An 18,584-nucleotide genomic window follows, 5' to 3' on the forward strand; every position below is an offset into this window, starting at 1 on the left:
CCTCCCCGCCCTGGGCTATTATCTCAAAGGCAGCCTACGGGGCTCTTCAACTCTTCTGTCCACAGACCCTCTCCCACCCACAGCCCATGGGCTGCTCCTGCTCCCACCTCTCCCACTGGGCCCTGCCACGAGGCTGGAATTAGGACTGAGTAGGAAGTGGCAGTCCACTCCAGTACTCTTGTTGGAGAATCCCATGGTCGGAGGAGCCTGGTAGGCTACAGTCCGTGGGGTCGCTAAGAGTCGGACACGACTGAGTGACTTCACTTTCATGCATTGGAGAAGGAAATGGCAACCAACTCCAGTGTTCTTGCCTGGAGAATCCCAGGGACTGGGAAGCCTGGTGGGCTGCAGTCTATGGGGTCACACAGAGTCGGACACGACTGAAGTGACTTAGCAGCAGCAGCAGCAGCAGCAGCAGCAGCAGGATTCTATTAAGGAGGGAGCTACCTTTGTTTTGGAAAATGCTGTTGTAGTCAGACTGATGGCAGAAGGGTAAGAAAGGAGATGGCCAGAGGATCTGCATATAGAAATAATTCAGATTCTGCCTTCTCCATGAGACCAATGCCTCTCTATTTAAAATGGAATCATGTGCCCCTCCCCCAGCACAGTTGATAACTCACTTGACTCTTTTTCTGCCGGTGCAGTCACCATATCCTAATCTACCCTGTCAGTTGCTTATTTCTTACTTTATTTGTGTCATGTCCCTCCCTCTAGACTATACTCCTGCAGAAGGCAAAGTCTCTCTTTGCCCAAATACCTCCCAAATTCCCAGAGTGGGCATGGGATGCCCCATTTGTTGATTAAATGCGTGAATTTAAGGAAAGAAGGAGACCTGAGCCACAGTCCAGACAGAGCGGGCAGCAGATGGATAAGGAGTATATTCAAGAGCAGAGAACTCTTAAGATTTAACTGCCAGCTGGGAAGTGTTGGTGAGATGCCTACCTGAAACCTTTGTGTGTGTGGTGTGTCTGTGGGTGAGAGTGTAAGTGTCTGAAGGGGCAGGAACAGCAGGAGGGAAGAGAGCTCAGATCCACACTCAAAGCCAGAAGCACACACACCACGATGGGAAGGTGCTAGGAGGATCCTGGCCTGCTTCTGCTCTCACCAACAGAGGCTGCCCAGACCGTGCTGCCAGACGAAATGCCTAGGGTGTGGGGGGCAGCAGCAGCGGGGGCTGTGGGCCCCTCACTGAGGTGCACAGGGTATTCTGCCAGCAGGGGCTTCAAGGCCCCTCTACCCTGTGAGATTGTACAGTGAGTTTATCCTCATCTTGGCTGGAGGACCCTAAGAATTAGTGAAATTCAGACACTTGCCCAAGGAGACCTGAGCTTCTTCCCTGAGCTGCACAACCCCCGTGTGACCTGATTCTGAGTTTGACTCTTTCCGAGCTGTGTAATCTTGGGAGAATCTGTTATCTTTCTCTCTCTTTTTTAAAAATCATCTATTTATTTATTTTTTGGTTGTGCTGGGTCTTCATTGCTGCGCGGACTTTTTCTCCAGTTGCAGCAAGCAGGGGCTACTCTCTTGTGGTGCCCGGGCTTCTCATTGTGGTGGCTTTGTGAAGCACTGGCTCCAGGCCCACTGGCTTCAGTAGTTTCGTTCCCAGGCTTAGCTGCTCCGAGGTATGTGGGATCTTCCCGGACCGTGGATTGAACCTGTCTCCTGCACTGGCAGGCAGATTCTTCTCCACTGAGCCACCAGGGAAGCCCTTTTAGGTTTCTCTTATGTACCTTGGTTTCCTCATCAGCAGATGGGCTAATCAAGGTGACTGCTTTATGAGGTCAGGATAAAGTGATACTTGTGATCCATCTACTGGTCATGGAATCCATCTGGTGGGTGGCAGCCCACATGAGACAATGCCAGGGACGTATCTGGCTCCTTTGTATCTTTTGCCAAAGGCAGGCCCTGACCAAAGTTTTTCCCAGTTCCTGGAGGCTTCAGAGACTTGACCAGCATCATAGCTGCCAAGGGTTAAGCCGTGTATGGCTCTACAGTTGGGCAGGGCCCAGTCTGGCCCAGAAGCCCCTCCCTGTAGGTGGTTGTGCTTTCTGATTGTGCAGCCACCTGCTATATAAGGCCCCTCACACACCTTCTCCAGCCTTCTGCTGGGATCCACCTTCTGCAGGGCAGTCTCTGGGCCAGACAGAGAAGGTAAAGGAGTGGGGCTGAGCTTTGAAGCGGGGCCCAGCCTGGGAGCAGCTGAGAGCAGGGGAAAGGCGTTCAGAGCTGTCTGGGGTCCAGGGCGTTCTCTCGGTTCTCACTGCTTCAGCAGTGCCCGGGAGGGGAAGGCTGGAGTCGAGAGGTTCTGGACTTTGCTCTGTGTGTTCGTGTCCTTCTTGCAGTTTCTGTGAGCTCGTGCTCCTCTGTGTAATATGAAAGCGATTGTGACGGGACCCTCTCAGACTGCTGAAAATGTCCAGCGATAGAATGAGGGGGAAGGACTTTGCAAAGGGGTGTACAGGTGCGCTTGCTCTCATTTTCCCTATGGGGCCCTCTGCCCTGGCCTCCAGCTCGCTGGCCCCTTGGTCCCACCATCTTCAGTCTCTGTCTCTCTGCTGTCCGTTCCTGGGCAGAGTCCTGACCACTCTGGGCCTCCACTATGTCCCTCTGAAAATGAGGCTAATCATCAGGTCGGTACCTGGGCTGAGGTGATTTGTGCACTTAATTGATGTGGCTTCTGTAGCCTCTTTCTCATTTTTTGCCCTAGCTCCTCTTCCTTTACACCCACAAGGCTTGAGATGCCCTTCCTAGGAAGCCCAGTGTCTGAACCTCTCTGCACTGGGGTTCTGTGCCTGGAGCAGTGACTGGGCAGGGGAGGATGTAGGCGACAATGCATGGGACATCTGCCACAACCTCCAAACCAAACATACTTTCTCTCCTTGGCTCTCTAAATGTTGGGGCCATTAGATAAGTGATGGGCCATCTGTCTTCCCTGACTGTGACTAGTTTCTCTTTCTTTGCACTGACCCCTAATAAGCTAACTAGATGATCACAGTGTTGTGCGTGTATGTGTGTATGTTGGGAGGGGGTACATGTATGTGTGCTTGGTGAAGTGCGATGCAGGCGGTGGGTTGCAACGCCCAGTAGAAGGTTTGCTGCTCTTTAATAAGTGGCAGTTATCATGGTACAGCTTGGTTTTGGACCTGGAAGGACCCCAAATGGAGTCTCACTTTTGGTCTTACAAGCTGAGTAAGTTTGGGCAATTTTCATTATCCCTCCTTCTGCAGGTTTTTCAGCTGGGGAGTAGGCAAAAATCTTTATAGCAGCACTGTGCCCTGGGACTTGTTTCATACCTGCACTGGCCAGTACAGCAGCCACCAGCCACAGGTGGCCTCTGGGCACTGGAACATTGCTGGTCTGAGAAATAATATGTTTCCTTTTTATTCCTTCAATGAATCAAAATGTAAGTGGCCACATGTGGCTCCTGCCTACTGTTCACAGGATAAATGAGCTAATGATAAAGAAGGACTCAGTGCAGAGCCAGACAGTTCCATTTCATGCTGCTTTGATACATGGGCAAATTGAAATTTTAGGAGCTCTGATTCAGGATATTTATTTATTTATTTAAAGTATAGCTGATACACAATGTTGTGCTAATCTGCTGTAGAGCAAAGTGACTCAGTTTTACACATATAGGCATTCTTTTTTAAAAAATATTCTTTTACATTATGGATTATCACAAGATATTGAATATAGTCCCTTGTGCTATACAGTAGGAACTGGTTGTTTATCCATTCTATATATAGCAGTTTACATTTTCTAATCTCCAACTCTCAGGATCTTAATAAATACAGCTAAACCTTAGCTATTAGACAACTTACAGGTTCAGAGAGGTTGATGACAGACCAGTCAGAGGTGTGCTGGGACCTTTGGGTCTGAGGCTTTGGGAGTCATGTCTGTTGGAGGCAGTATGGACTGAGGATTAGGGATCTGGGCCAAATCCAGCTTTTATTCCTCTCAGGAGTGTGACCTTGACTTTGAGTGCTTACCTAACTTCTCTGGGGTTTAATTTCCCCCTTTGAAATAAAGGTGATCCTAATAATAGTACCTGCCTACAGAGGTGGAGGAATCACATGAATCAGTGCACGTGAATGTTCAGAACAGAGTAAGTGCTCAGTAGATATCTGCTTATTGGAGTGGTGATGGCAGAGACAGAGCCCCTAAAGGGCATTATGTGAATGTGGCAAGATTCCAACCAGAGGATGGACACTGTGCTCTGGGAGAGCATAGTCCAGCTTTCTTCCTGGACTCCCATCCTCAGTGGGATGGGAGTCATCTGCCTGCCCGTTTTGTACCTATACTGGCCCTGTAGGAAATGCCCTGGGCTTTCGTACCTGTGCGTGTAGGTACCTTTGTAGGCAAAGGGAAAACTCAGATTCTTGTGGGTATAAAGGCAGGTTTGAATCTGTATCATGGCTCTGTGCTTCCAGCTGACGATGTTGATTCCTTCTGTCACAAGGTTTGGCTAGGTTTGTTGGAGTGTGATTGCAACCCTAGGGGATATCACGCTCTAGCAATCTTCTGAATCCCTGGACTGTCCTCTTTGTGCCTCTCTCTGCAGCCACAGTTCTCGTCCTCAGGAGGCATATGTCCAGCACCATGAAGGGCTTCCTCTTTGCTGGCATCATCGTCGTGCTCACGGTTGCAGCTGTAGGTGAGGGAAACCACGCTACTCCCTTTTGGAATGAAGACCCCATTTTCCACCTCACCAGATTCTTGTCAGTCTTGGTGCTCTGGAATCCCAAGTGACCTCTTGTCAAGATGTGGGCAATGAAGCCTGTGAGACCCCTTATTGCACACTGCACCCTGTGATACCACTCTGTGCTGTGGGTCAAGGTTGGGTCTTCCAACCGGAGAATGGTAGACATCTCACAGCTTAAAGTTTGGGGGACCTCAGAGGGAAGGGATGCCATCTTGGCTATTCTTTTAACCTGAGGTAAGTGTGGTGCTTTGTCCAAAGCAAACTCTATTAATGTCTCCTGAATGTTGATGATGCCAAATATTTTGTCTCCCCAGAATCCCAGAATACCCTGAGCTGTGTACAGTGTAATTCATTGAAAGAGGTCTGTGATGCAAAAGGTGCCACAGAGTGTCCCCCAAGTGCCAACATCAGCTGTACAAGTTTCTCAACCAACTTTTATCATGGTGAGCCTCAGGGGGTGATCATTCTCATTTCTGGAACTTGCACAGGGCAGGTGCTGGAGGGGCTGGCCAGGAAAAGGAAGGCTAAGGCTGGCCTGTGCACGGAGAGAGGCAGTCATGAAGGCACCTCCCAGGAGAAGCAACACGCAAGTGGTAGAGCCAAGCAAGCACACAAGCCGCTGTGGCTCCTTGGAATTGCTTCCTCTGGCTGAAACGTCATTGTAGGCCCATACTAATGAACATGAGAAGCAGGGGCAGCTCTTAGCCACATTACAAGCAGCCAGCTTTCTCTAGGTGCTTTCATTTTTCCATTCTCTGCTCCCCTTTCCTTCCTCTCAGTGTTCCTTCCTGTTTCAGATTCAACATACTTTCACTCAGACTCCCTTCCAGGGTGTTTTGCTGGTATGATTGTTACAGCTCTCTCAGAGCATTTTGATTTATTTTTAACTTTTTATTATGAACATTTCAAACGTACACAAAAGCAGGAAGAGGAGTATAGTGAACTGTGGTCCTGTGTCAACAATTAACATTTTGCTATTTTTTTCCCATAGAATTTTTATTCTTTAAATTTTTATTGAAATATAGTTGATTTACAATACTGTGTTAGTTTCAGGTGTACAGCAAAGTGAGTCTCACAAACACACACACACACAAATTCTTTTTCATTTTAGGAAAATGGATTCTTTTCCATTATAGGTTATTACAAGTTATTGAGTATGGTTCCCTGGGCTATTCAGTAGGTCCTTGTTGGTTATTTATTTTATGTATAGTGACATGCATATTTTAATCCTTAACTCCTAATTTACTCCCCATAGTATTTTAAAGCAAATCTAGATAACATATTATTTCCCCTATAAACGCTTCATTATTCATCTCTGATAAGAACTCTCCCCCACTTTTTACATAACTACCATACAAGGATCACACCTAAGAAAATTAGCTATAATTTTAAATTTTAAAATTAAGATGACCTTAAAAATGTTCAATATACTTCAAAGATATTGAGATATAATTGATGCATTGGAATTTGGACCCAAACAAAATTACATTTTGCTGTTAAGTCTATCATGCCTAGTTTGTTTAGTAGGATCTTTTTTTTTGCTCAATTTCATTGAATTGTTGGTGAAATAGGGGCATTTGTCCTGTAGCTATCTTATATTCTGGCTTTGCTTGATTGCTTCTTTGTGATGTCATTTCACTTGTTTCCCTCTTCCTGGCATTTCCTGTAAACTGTACTCATGCTGTTCAGTAGAAGTTTTTTTCAGTGATGTTAATGTGTATATCAGTGCTGTCTTATATGTATATTCAGATATTGATCTCTTGAAATATGAGGAAGTGATTTGCAAATGACCACATAGAGCTTTATAAATGACCACCATATTGCATAGCTTTGGTCTATAAGCTTTACTAGTTTCAGGTTCAATATCATGTTGTGCATAGACCCATCATGTCTGCTTGGCTGTATTTAGAGATGTTAAGACTGATCAGTGGTCTCTGGGGGTGTCAGTGTGAACCACCCACTTCACCCATCAGCCTTTCACCTGCAATTTAAGCTGCAAAATCTCCCGCTGAAGCCAGAAACTACTTTTTGGGGAAGGATTTTTTCTTTTTGCAGGAAACTCTCTTCAGTGTCCCCTAAATTGCATTGAACTGAGAGTACTTTTTCTGTCCTTGCCTAAAGCAGTTGCTCCCTGAACGCTTTGTACCCAGGACTGATAGTCTGTGTTTGCCTTTGTGTAGAAGGAAACCCCACACGGTATGAGGATCATGCCTGCTCTGAAGAGAACTGCGATGACACTATGGTTGAGCCTTTCACGGTCTTCGTATCTGCAAAAGAAATCTTCCACTTTGAAAGCCAGTGTTGCCTAGGAAAGGCATGCAATCAAACCAGTAATACCACCGGTGGGTGCTGGCCACATCTTCCCTCTGTCCTCCCATATCCATCCCTTCTTTCACTACTTGTGATTGTCAATCTTAGATGGACAGTTTAAGTCTAGGCACTTCAGTGCATAGCTGGGTAACATTAACAGCTGACATACAACAGTTACTTGAGAAACAAATGAAGAAAACCAGCACTCCCATTATGCTTTCCGTTTCTTAGTAAAGACAGAAATCACAGCGCTTCAACCTGTGTGGGAGGCTGCTCATTAGTAGCTTTCAAATTTTGTGGCCTCACACCCTCTTTCCAGATGCTAAGTCTTGAAAATTACAGAGGGACCCCAAATAACTTCTGTTTCTGTGGACTATATCTATCAATATTTACTGTATTAAAAATAAGGCTAAAAATTTTTAAAAATATCTGTTGCTGCTGCTACTGCTAAGTCGCTTCAGTCGTGTCTGACTCTGTGCGACCCCATAGACGGCAGCCCACCAGGCTCCGCCGTCCCTGGGATTCTCCAGGCAAGAACACTGGAGTGGGTTGCCATTTCCTTCTCCAATGCATGAAAGTGAAAAGTGAAAGTGAAGTTGCTCAGTTAGTTACCAAAAAATAATAAAACCCATTACATGTTAACATTAATAACATTTTAATGTTATTAGAATAGAAATAATTATTTTTCAAAACAAAATATATTTAGTGGAAAGAATGGCATTGCTCCATGTTTTTTCAAAACACTTTAATTTCTGGTTTAATAGAATACAGCTGGTTCTCAGATTTGCTTGTTCATTTATTCTGTTGCAATCTCACATGTCATGTTGCCACTGGAAAACTCCATTGTATTTCCCTGAAGGAAAGACAAAGAGGCAAAGAACATCTTAGTATCATCATGAAAATAATTTTGACCTAGTGGACTCCCTGGAAGGATCTCAGGGATCCCCAGGAGTTCCTGGACCATCATTTGAGAACCGCTGGCTTGGATCAAACCTTTGTTTTGAAGAGGAGAAAATATGGCCATAGTCATAGAGCATGGTTCATTAATAGCAGAGCTGGGTCTCGTATAATTTTTAAAAAAAATAAAAGTCACAATGATAAATAATTACTTGATTTCATTTGTTCAGAGCAAGATTTAGTAATAGTCACATACCTGTTGGCTAAATCCAGAATAGCTGGCTCATGTTAGTTTTAGCTCAAAATCTTACCTTTCCCATCACATCCCAACCCAGTCATCAACCACAGTTCTTGAAGGGTGGATGGTCTGTAAGGGCAGATCTATGAGGGAAAGTGCTGCAGATAACTTTGGTGAGTCATGGGAATAGGATGACTGCTATTTTTATGGCAGGATCGGAGATTCCTGAGCATGCAGAGACCCTGAGAGGCCTCTCTGGCTAGCATTTTTGTCTGCATTTCCCCTTCCACTCCAGGCAATACCATGATCTTTGTGATAACACTGTTCTGAGTTAACGATTCTTATTCTACCCAGCTCCTCCACAACAAGAGATGTCCAGAAACATAGAGTGCCCTGCGTGTTATGGAAATAATGAAACTTCCTGTAATGAAACCCAGAAATGTTCTGGAGAAAGATGTGTCAGTATAATTGCAGAATTTATAAATGGTATGTGAATTCCTTTTTATGGGACTTGAGTTTAAAACACAGGTTACACCTTGGATCATAAATTCTGGATTCACAAAAAAGGCCTGGTGGAGACAGGATGAGGAAATAAGGTCAGGGTACATTTGAGATAGTTAGGCTGCTAATGTAGCCTTGAGTTGCTTGCTATTTTTGCCTCCTCAGTCCAGTGTCATTCCTCCTGGGCTGTCCATCTTTTGAATTCTATTCTCTTTATGACTTTTAATCAAACCAGGGTCATTTAAGGGCATCACGTCACTCCTGGCATTTATTTCTCTACTAGGTTGAGCTGTTCTGTAGGTGTGGGTGGATTTGACTTTTATTGCTTTTTATATGTAACTTCCCTTCTCTACCTGTCACTGAGAGCTGTTGGCTTCTGAAAACTAGAGTTGCCTAGAAGGGAGACTCAAATCGGGCTTTAATACCCAACCAACTGGAAAAAGAACAAAACCAACATTGAAATAAAAAAGCTATTTTACATTTTAGCTATGATCTATTCCCTTTGGTCATGGTGTAAATCAACACAGTGTTTCCCACTTAAAAAATTCACTGGATATTTGAAAATGAACAATACTGATGATTTGTCTAAAAAAATCCAACTAACTGTTCTTTTCTACAGGAGTAATTTGATAGTAACTGTTATGAGATACAAATGAACCATCATACAATATAAAACTAATAACTATTATTCTTTAAATATTTAGACAAATGTTATGCATGATTATTTAAATAATAATACATTTATTAACTATTACTAGCCAATTACTAATGCTAATATTACCAATATAACACTATTAATGTTACTTAATTACTGTTAAAGGGCAACTTCCATGTCCTATGGCTCAATGCAACATAGTTTATTTCTCGTTCATGGAGTAGTTCATTGCAGAATCCAGGGCCCTGGATTCTTTTCATCTTGAGGCTCCAGCCCCTACTCACTCAGGACTTGGCAGCTCTCTTCTGTATTCTTTGCATCTCACCAGCAGGTGGGGTAAGAAGAGGGGGAGTGGAGGAAGGCAGGAAGGTTATTACAGGCAATGCCTAGAACCGAGTGCTTCACTCCCTTCCACATTCTGTTGTCTGGGACTCAGACTGCCCTGGAAGGTAGAAATTTAATCCACTGGTGACACAGCAGGAAAGGAAGAGGCATACAACTAAAATGAACAGTCAGTCAGTCTCTGCCACAGTGTACCTTACAATAATAAGAGTTTAAAGAGCACCAATATCCAAGTACAATTTGATTTCAACTTTTGTTAAATGGCAGTTATGGTTTCGGAAATTGATGCATAATTGTAATTGCAGATTTCTTAGTGGGGCCAAACTTTATACTTCTCCTGAACTTCTTTTTACTTAAAAAAAAAAAAAGGATTGACTTTATTTTTTAGAGAAGTTTTAGATAGATTCACAGGAAAATTGAGTTGAGTTGAGTTCAGTTCAGTCGCTCAGTCGTGTCCGACTCTTTGCGACCCCATGAATTGCAGCACGCCAGGCCTCCCTGTCCATCACCAACTCCCGGAGTTCACTCAGATTCGTGTCCATCGAGTCAGTGATGCTATCCAACCATCTTATCCTCAGTCGTCCCCTTCTTCTCCTGCCCCCAATCCCTCCCAGCATCAAAGTCTTCTCCAATGAGTCAACTCTTTGCATGAGGTGGCCAAAGTACTGGAACTTCAGCTTTAGCATCATTCCTTCCAAAGAAATCCCAGGGTTGATCTCCTTCAGAATGGACTGGTTGGATCTCCTTGTAGTCCAAGGGACTCTCAAGAGTCTTCTCCAACACCACAGTTCAAAAGCATCAGTTCTTCGGTGCTCAGCTTTCTTTATAGTCCAACTCTCACATCCATACATGACCACTGGAAAAACCATAGCCTTGACTAGATGGACCTTAGTCGGCAAAGTAAAGTCTCTGCTTTTGAATATACTATCTAGGTTGCTTGAGAGGAAGATATATTTTTTCTATAATGTTTTCCCCTACACATATATAGCCTTCTCCACTATCAACATCGTCCACCAAAAAGGTACATTGTTATCATCCGTGAGCCTATACTGGCACATCACTATCATTTAGAGTCCATTAGGGTTCGCTGTTTGTGCTGTATATTATATGGGTTTTGACAAATGTATGATGACATGTGTCTACTGTCATAGTATCTTGCATAATAGTGTCACTGACCTGAAAGTCCTCTGTGCTCTATCTAACCCTAACCCCTGGCAACCTCTGATTTTTCTTTACTCTTTCTATAGTTTTGCCTTTATCAGAATTTATATGGTTGAAATCGTATAGTTTGTAGTCTTTTCAAAGTGATTTATGTCAGGTAATAATATGCATTTAAGGGTCTTGAGGTCTACACAGCTCTGATGTCTAATTCTAAAGCTTTGCCTGAGGGCAGCAATGGCATAAGAAGGACTTGCTGTTTCTGCTTACCTTACTCCAAGGTGTCTGCAAAGTCCCAGGCCTTGACTTAATCTGAAAGCCAGACAGATCAAAGTCATCATAAATGTAGGATTTTGTTTTTGTTTTTTCCCAAGGTCACTTAAAAAAAATACTTCAGACATGTGCCAAGCAACATATCTTCCTCACACACTCTAATTCAATCTTCAACACTGATATTTGCTCTAAAACAGCAATGAATTTCTTTCTTTACTGGTATTTGGAAGTTTCTCCTTCCTTCTCAGAGCAAGGATGGAGTCAGCCTTGAACTCAAATTGTAGCCCTGACTCTAACAAATAGCCAGTCACCTCCTCCAGCCCCCTCCTCCTCTGTGAATTGCCTGTCCTTCAGGACAATTTGGCTTGCAGCCTTCAAAGCAATCACGAAGAGTTGGACATGACTTAACGACTGAATAATACGCATACACTATCATAGAGCAGTACTGGTACATAATCGGTACTCAATAAAAGGTAGCTGCAATCACAATCACATCTTCTTTGCAAATTCCCTTGGTCTTTTCCTAGGACCTTACCTTAAAATAGAGTTCAACACATCACAACACAGATTAAGAGTAAAGACGTGGTAGTCTCTTTGTATCCCCTCTTACTGTTTCTCATCTTCTCAAGGAAAACTCAGGTAGAGAGAACTCAGGTCCAGAGAGGAATGGGGATGGAAAGCAGAGCTTAGAGGAGTGGAGGCCAGGAGCAGTCTGAAGTGCTGACTTCTTGGATTGAGAACAGAGGATTTGTGGAGGGTCTGAACCTGTTCCTGCATTTCACCCCTTGCCAGCAACTCAGGAAAAAACTGAAGATTTGAGTCCTAGGTCCAGCTCTGGCCCTGAGCTGTGAACTCAGGCTCACATCTACCTCCAAGAGCCTCAGTTTCCTCTGGGACTGGGTCAGGGAGGGGATCTAGACCCTCACCTCCAAGGTCACCGTGCCATTACCCTTCAGTCATTGTTCTTCATCCTGGGCTCCTTTCTCCAAGCTCCTGTTTCAGGAACAGACCTGTTTCAGCTCTTGCAGGTCACTTGGGGAGGGAGGGTGAAGGGACTGTAAAGTCCTTACTATCTCGTTTGCATTCACAGAGACGACAACGCTCGTGCTGAAAGGTTGCTCCAATGTCAGCAACTTCACCTGTGAGTTCCTGGGTGCTGAGAATCGGACATTCAGAGGAGTCACTTTCCGAGAGTTTGAGTGTGTAGACAGCTCCCCCTCAACAACCACTACCCCTACGCCGGCCACCACCTCTGACACTGGCTCTCAAGCCTCCTTCACACCCTTGGCCCTAGCCAGCATCCTCCTGCTAAGGCTGCTGCTCTGAGATCTGCACCCTCAAACACTCCCCTCCCCTGTTTAAATGCTCAGTGAGTAGCAGTAGCAGTCACAGCCATCCAGGCAATGTCCTGTGATAGCCACATTATTCTTTATTATTAAAGCATTGGTTCACTCACTGATCAAATCTGTCCTGATATGTTCTGGGCCGGGCTTCCTTCAAGCCACTGTCCACCATCACTTCCCAGCTCCTTGCCTTTGAAATCCTTGCACCTTTGTTTGTGGGCTCCCAGGACCTCTCTGATCCCTTCCCAGTTTGCTTCTGAGAAGCAGAGCCTTCTGCTGTGCTGGCCTCTTTTGCCTGCAACCTTGCATTTCTGGGGACTGATATGCCACTCTCCCCATCCTCACACTCAGGGAGTGTCCCAGCCATAATGCCCTGTGTTGATGCCAGCAGTTGTATTGGCTGTAGTCAGAGATCACAGTGACATTGTCTAGAGCCCTGTCACCACGAGACCCAAAGTGGGTGCACAGGGGGTGCTGAAGGCTGGCAGATTCCCCTGCCTAGCCTCCCAGGCAGGGGGGTAATGCTGTCAGTACCTTGCTGACCAGATGTCACGGAATGGAACATGGCTACAGAGTTCCAGCCCCTCCCCTCGGAGAACCTACGATCAATGGCAGAGTCCTCGACTCCGTAGCAGATACCCAAGGAGCAAGAAAACCAATCGGTCTAATATGTACAGAAGCCCAGATTTAGTAAAACAAAACAAAACAAAACAAGTGGGGGGGTTGCTTTGAGCTGGACTTGAAAAAATGGGGTTTTCTGTAATAAAAACTTTTAAAGGTATAAACCAGTGTGGGTCTTTATTGTCCAGGCTTGCCAATGATGATTAAGACCAAAGCCTCCAGAAGGGCTGTCTGGTGGTAACTCATCACCACATTCATCCTTATTTACTTATTTTTTTTTAAATTTTGAAGCAATTTTAGATTTCTCAAAGAGTTTCAAAAACAGTTCAGAGTTCTAGTACCCCCTCACCCACCTTCCTCTTATGTTCACATCTTAGATAACCACGGTACAATTACTGAAATTGAAGACCAGAAGCTATAAAACTCCTAGAGGAGAGCATAGGCAAAACACTCTCCAACATAAATCACAGCAGGATCCCCTATGACCCACCTCTCAGAATACTGGAAATAAAAGCAAAAATAAACAAATGGGATCTAATTAAAATTAAAAGCTTCTGTGCAACAAAGGAAACTATAAGCAAGGTGAAAAGACAGCCTTCAGAATGGGAGAAAATAATACCAAACGAAGCAACTGACAAACAACTAATCTCAAAAATATACAAGCAACTCCTGCAGCTTAATTCCAGAAAAATAAATGACCCAATCAAAAAATGGGCCAAAGAACTAAATAAACATTTCTCCAAAGAAAACATACAGATGGCTAACAAACACATGAAAAGATGCTCAACATCACTCATTATCAGAGAAATGCAAATCAAAACCACAGTGAGGTACCATTTCACACCAGTCAGAATGGCTGCGATCCAAAAGTCTACAAAGAATAAATGCAGGAGAAGGTGTGGAGAAAAGGGAACACTTTTATACTGTTGGTGGGAATGCAAACTAGTACAGCCACTATGAAGAACAGTGTGGAGACTCCTTATAAAACTGGAAATAGAACTGCCTTATGACCCAGCAATCCCACTGCTGGGCATACACACCTAGGAAACCAGAATTGAAAGAGACATGTGTACTCCAATGTTCATCGCCGCACTGTTTATAATAGCCAAGACATGGAAGCAACCTAGATGTCCATCAGCAGATGAATGGATAAGAAAGCTGTGGTACATATACACAATGGAGTATTACTCAGCCATTAAAAAGAATACATTTGAATCAGTTCTAATGAGATAGATGAAACTGGAGCCGATTATACAGAGTGAAGTAAGCCAGAAAGAAAAACACCAATACAGTATACTAACACATATATGTGGAATTTAGAAAGATGATAACAATAACCCTGTATGCAAGACAGCAAAAGAGACACAGATGTATAGAAGAGTCTTTTGGACTCTGTGGGAGAGGGAGAGGGTGGGATGATTTGGGAGAATGGCATTGAAACATATATAATATCATATAAGAAATGAATCACCAGTCTAGGTTCGATGCATGATACAGGATGCTTGGGGCTGGTGCACTGGGATGACCCAGAGAGATGGTATGGGGAGGGAGGAGGGAGGGGGGTTCAGGATGGGGAACACGTGTACACCCGTGGCGGATTCATGTTGATGTATGGCAAAACCAATACAGTATTGTAAAGTAAAATAAAGTGAAAAAAACAAAAAACAAAACAATTACTGAAATTGGGAAATGAGCATTGAAACAATACTGTTAACTAATAGACCTCATCTGAGTTTTGCCACTTTTCACTAATGTCCTTTCTCTGGTACAGGACCCAATTCTTTGCATTTAGTTGTTTATGTCTCCTCAGTCTCCCATACTCTGTTACCGTTTTGGAGTCTTCATTTCACTGACCAGTTTTTTTTTTTAGAAATTTGAGATTGTTTGAAGTTTTCTCATGATAAGATTGAAGCTATGTTTTTTGGCAAGTATCCCATAGAAATGGTATGTCTCATAGCCTTGCATGAAATGGGACATGGGTATAGAACTCCAGTACTTCTTATCAGGAGCTACATAGTTAAAAAACATTATTTATTTGGTTGCACTGGGTCTTAGCTGCAACACATACGATCTTCAATCTTCGTTGTGACATGTGGATTTTTTAGTTGTGGCATACAAACTCTCAGTTGCAGCATGTGGGATCCAGTTCCTGACCAGGGATCAAACTCAGCACCCCCTGCACTGGGAGCATGGAGTCTTAGCCATTGTACCACCAAGGAAGTCCCAGAAGTTACATGATGTTGACGTTGTATCAACTGGTGATGCTAATCTTGATTGCTTCTTTAAGGTGATATCAGCCAGGTTTCTCCAACATAAAGTTACTGTTTTTGCCCTTTGCAATTAATAACAAACTATACTGTTGTAACAAATAGATATCAGTAAAAAACAAAAACAAAACAAAACCAAAAAACTTAGGGGTTTAATACAAGAAAAGTTCATTTCTAAGTTATTTAAACACATATAGATGTTCCTGACTGGGCAGCTCCCCTCTAAGAGTGAGGAAGAGGCCAGACTCTTTCTATCCTACAGTTCCGTTCTCCCATTTTCTGGGATTCTTGGGATCTTGGTTAGTGTTCTGCATCCAGCTTATTGACAAGAAGAGAGTCTAGAGGATTATGCAGCCTGCTGCAGGGGTCAGGCTTCAATTACATGGCTTGGGAGGAAGTAGTTTATTCAAATGCAGCTTGCAGGATCAAGGTACCAGGTTTAGAGCCAGTATGGCTTGGTAGTGGGGTTTCCCAGTGGCTCTGAGGCAAAGAATCCACCTGTGATGCAGGAGACACAGGAGATGCAGCTCTGATCCCTGGGTCAGGAAGATCCCCTGGGGGAGGGCATGGCAGCCCACTCCAGTATTCTTGCCTGGAGAATTCCGTGAATGGAAGAGCCTGGCATGGCCTCTAGAGTTAGAAGCATAGCTTCAAATTCCAGCCTAGAAACTTGGGCAACATATATCATCTCTCCAGGCCTCAGTTTCCCACCTGTACTAAAGGGATAGTGTTATCACTATGCCTGATGAATGGGGTTGTAAGAGCTGCCAACGTAGCTCCCTGACAAGGAGCAAATACTAGTCATTAGCAAATGACTCCAGTTTGAAAGTAGCTCTCTCCATGCTCTAGGCAGAGAGAGGACCACCAGAAAGAGTGATGTGGAAGACACAGCCCTGGGCCACTTCCTTCAGACCATGCTGACCTCACTGAGGTTATAGCTGCTTCTGTGTCTCAGGATCCCCTCTCCCTTTCCATTTCCTCCCCAGATCTCCATAGTTACTGTCACTGTGACTGCACAGGCCACAGCATAGCTTGCTTACATCTTCATCTTCATGTGGCTGCTGACTCCAGCCACCAAGGGCACCACCAGAGCTGACATGCTCTTAGAACCTCCTGGAAGTTCCCCACTCAGGCTTGATGTGAGGAAGAAGCAGTACTTTAGGGGAACAGCAAAGAGTCACACAGGAATGGGAATCAGGGTCCTGAGGTTTGGGAAGGCAGCTGGCGGGTGAGCAGGGCTAGATTCTGGGAGGTTCCACATGGTGGAAGGACTCAGGCCTTAGATGGAGGGCTGAAGAGGGCCATGGCAGAGGTAAGTACAGAAGTAGGAATAGGATGGGGTTTTCATACTAGGAAGCTCTCTCAGATTGTAGGATGCAGGTAGAAAGACAACAGGAAGACAGTACAAGAGGGTGTTTATTTACTTTTTAAACATTTTACTTTGTATTGGAGTACAGCTGATTAACAATGCTGTGATAGTTTGAGGTGAACAGCAAAGGGCCTCAGCCATATATATACATGTATCCATTCTCCCTCCCCAACTCCCCTCCATCCAGGCTGCCACACAACATTGAGCAGAGTTCCATGTGTTATATAGTAGGTCTCCATTGGTTATCTATTTTAAATAGAGCAGCATGTTACATGTCTATCCCCAACTCCCTAACTATCCCTTCCCTCCATCCTTCCCCCTAGCAACTGTGTGTTCTCTTGTCTGTGAGTCTTTCTCTTTTTTTTTTTAAATAAGTAAGTTCATTTTTATAGTAAGTTCATTTGTATCATTTCTTTTTAGATTCCACATATAGGGATGTCATATGATATTTCAGGGAGGGACTTTAAACAGAGAAGTAGTAGGGTCCGTCCAGGGCAAGCACTCTTTCATGTTGCTGTAACTGAGAGTAATTGATGCCATTCTATGCGCTTCTGTTTGCACTGCTACCTCTTGCCTCCCAGAGTAGGGAAGAGGGCAAAGCACCACTCCTGTTCAATGTCTACATTCCTTTCCTTGGCTATTCATAGTTAGCTCTGGATTCCTGTCTTCTGGGCTGGGTTTAGGACTTCCCACCTAGATGAAGCCCTTTGCTGCCAATTCCTCCTTAATCCCTGCCAGAGCTCTGGGATAAGCCCTATGTCTGAGAAGCTCCACAGAATTCTGTGTTTACATTGTACAGTTGGATAAAGCATGAATCACTAATTTTTATAGCTCTTTACAATTTGCAAATTTGCCCAGGTTATTTTATTTAGAATTAGCTTTATTCATATATTGTAGGATTTGTGTGTGTGTGCACTCAGTTATGTATAACTATAGCCTGCCAGGCTCCTCTGTCCATGGGAATTTTCCAGCAAGAATACAGGATTGGGTTGCCATATCCTCCTCCAGGACTGTAGGATTTACATACAGTAAAATGTAAATGTGTTGACTAATGAGTTTTGACAAATGTGCCCATGTAACCACTCCTCCAGGCAAGATATAGAAGCCCTCTCTGCCTGTGTCCTCAAGGTTCCCCAGCCTCCTTGAAGTCCACCTCGCTCTGGCCCCAGGCTTCCACCTGCATCTTCACTGTCCCACCCTGGAAGAGTCAGGCAGCTCTTCTGCTCATAAAGTAAGTCCTCTACATATGAATCTACAAGTTGTAAACTTTCAGAGATGTGAGTGTGCATTTGTGTGTCCAGTCACATAAGTTAGTTCATGTGTCTGGCAGACATTGTCACATGCATGGATCCTCTACAAGAGGCTGTGCTTTTGTGTACAGAGTACAGTAGTATAGTATCTTTATTTGAAGTTAGATCTGCTATAGAATGACTTCACTGAACTCTTAGCTGTCCAGCATGAGGAGCTTATTAATGAAGAGCTGATGGAATTGGAGGCCCAGAGAAAGCATGAAGAGAGACAAGAGGAAGAAATAACTGAATGTATTGCTGATTCTGATCGTGACGCCAGTTGTCTTGCTGTTCACACTGTTTGCTGAACTCAGGGTAGGCAAGGCACAAGCTAAGAGGCTGGAAGAAGACGTGAGGAGCCGTAGGAACTGCAGACATGTTTATTCTCTCCTCGCTGGCATGGCAGCCAAAACATGGTCTCTCTCCTTGCTGATGCAGTAGCCAGAGCAGCAGCCACAACAAAGCCATAACATAACCTCATATAATGTAATCATGATGCGGCTCCTGTGTAGCCCCAGGGAAGCAGCAGCCAGGGCTTTCACAGTGAAGCTCATACAGGCATGCCACACACAGCCCCCAGGGCTTTTCCAGTGGAGCTTATATAACAAAAGTAGCCCCT

At 44.3% G+C, this 18,584-nt stretch overlaps 1 protein-coding gene across 1 annotated transcript; it reads left to right on the top strand.

The window, feature by feature from the left end:
• The first annotated feature begins 4,599 nt into the window (after positions 1-4,599).
• On the top strand, positions 4,600-13,200 carry LYPD8 (LY6/PLAUR domain containing 8). The gene is made up of 5 exons (XM_040240325.1): positions 4,600-4,654; positions 5,017-5,151; positions 6,889-7,044; positions 8,502-8,633; positions 12,167-13,200. The coding sequence occupies exons 1-5, from the start codon at positions 4,600-4,602 to the stop codon at positions 12,400-12,402; spliced, it is 714 nt and encodes a 237-aa protein (XP_040096259.1). The 3' UTR covers positions 12,403-13,200.
• Positions 13,201-18,584: the final 5,384 nt, after the last annotated feature.

The sequence above is a fragment of the Oryx dammah genome, unplaced genomic scaffold, assembly GCF_014754425.2.
Source record: "Oryx dammah isolate SB20612 unplaced genomic scaffold, SCBI_Odam_1.1 HiC_scaffold_5, whole genome shotgun sequence".
NCBI lineage: Eukaryota > Metazoa > Chordata > Mammalia > Artiodactyla > Bovidae > Oryx > Oryx dammah.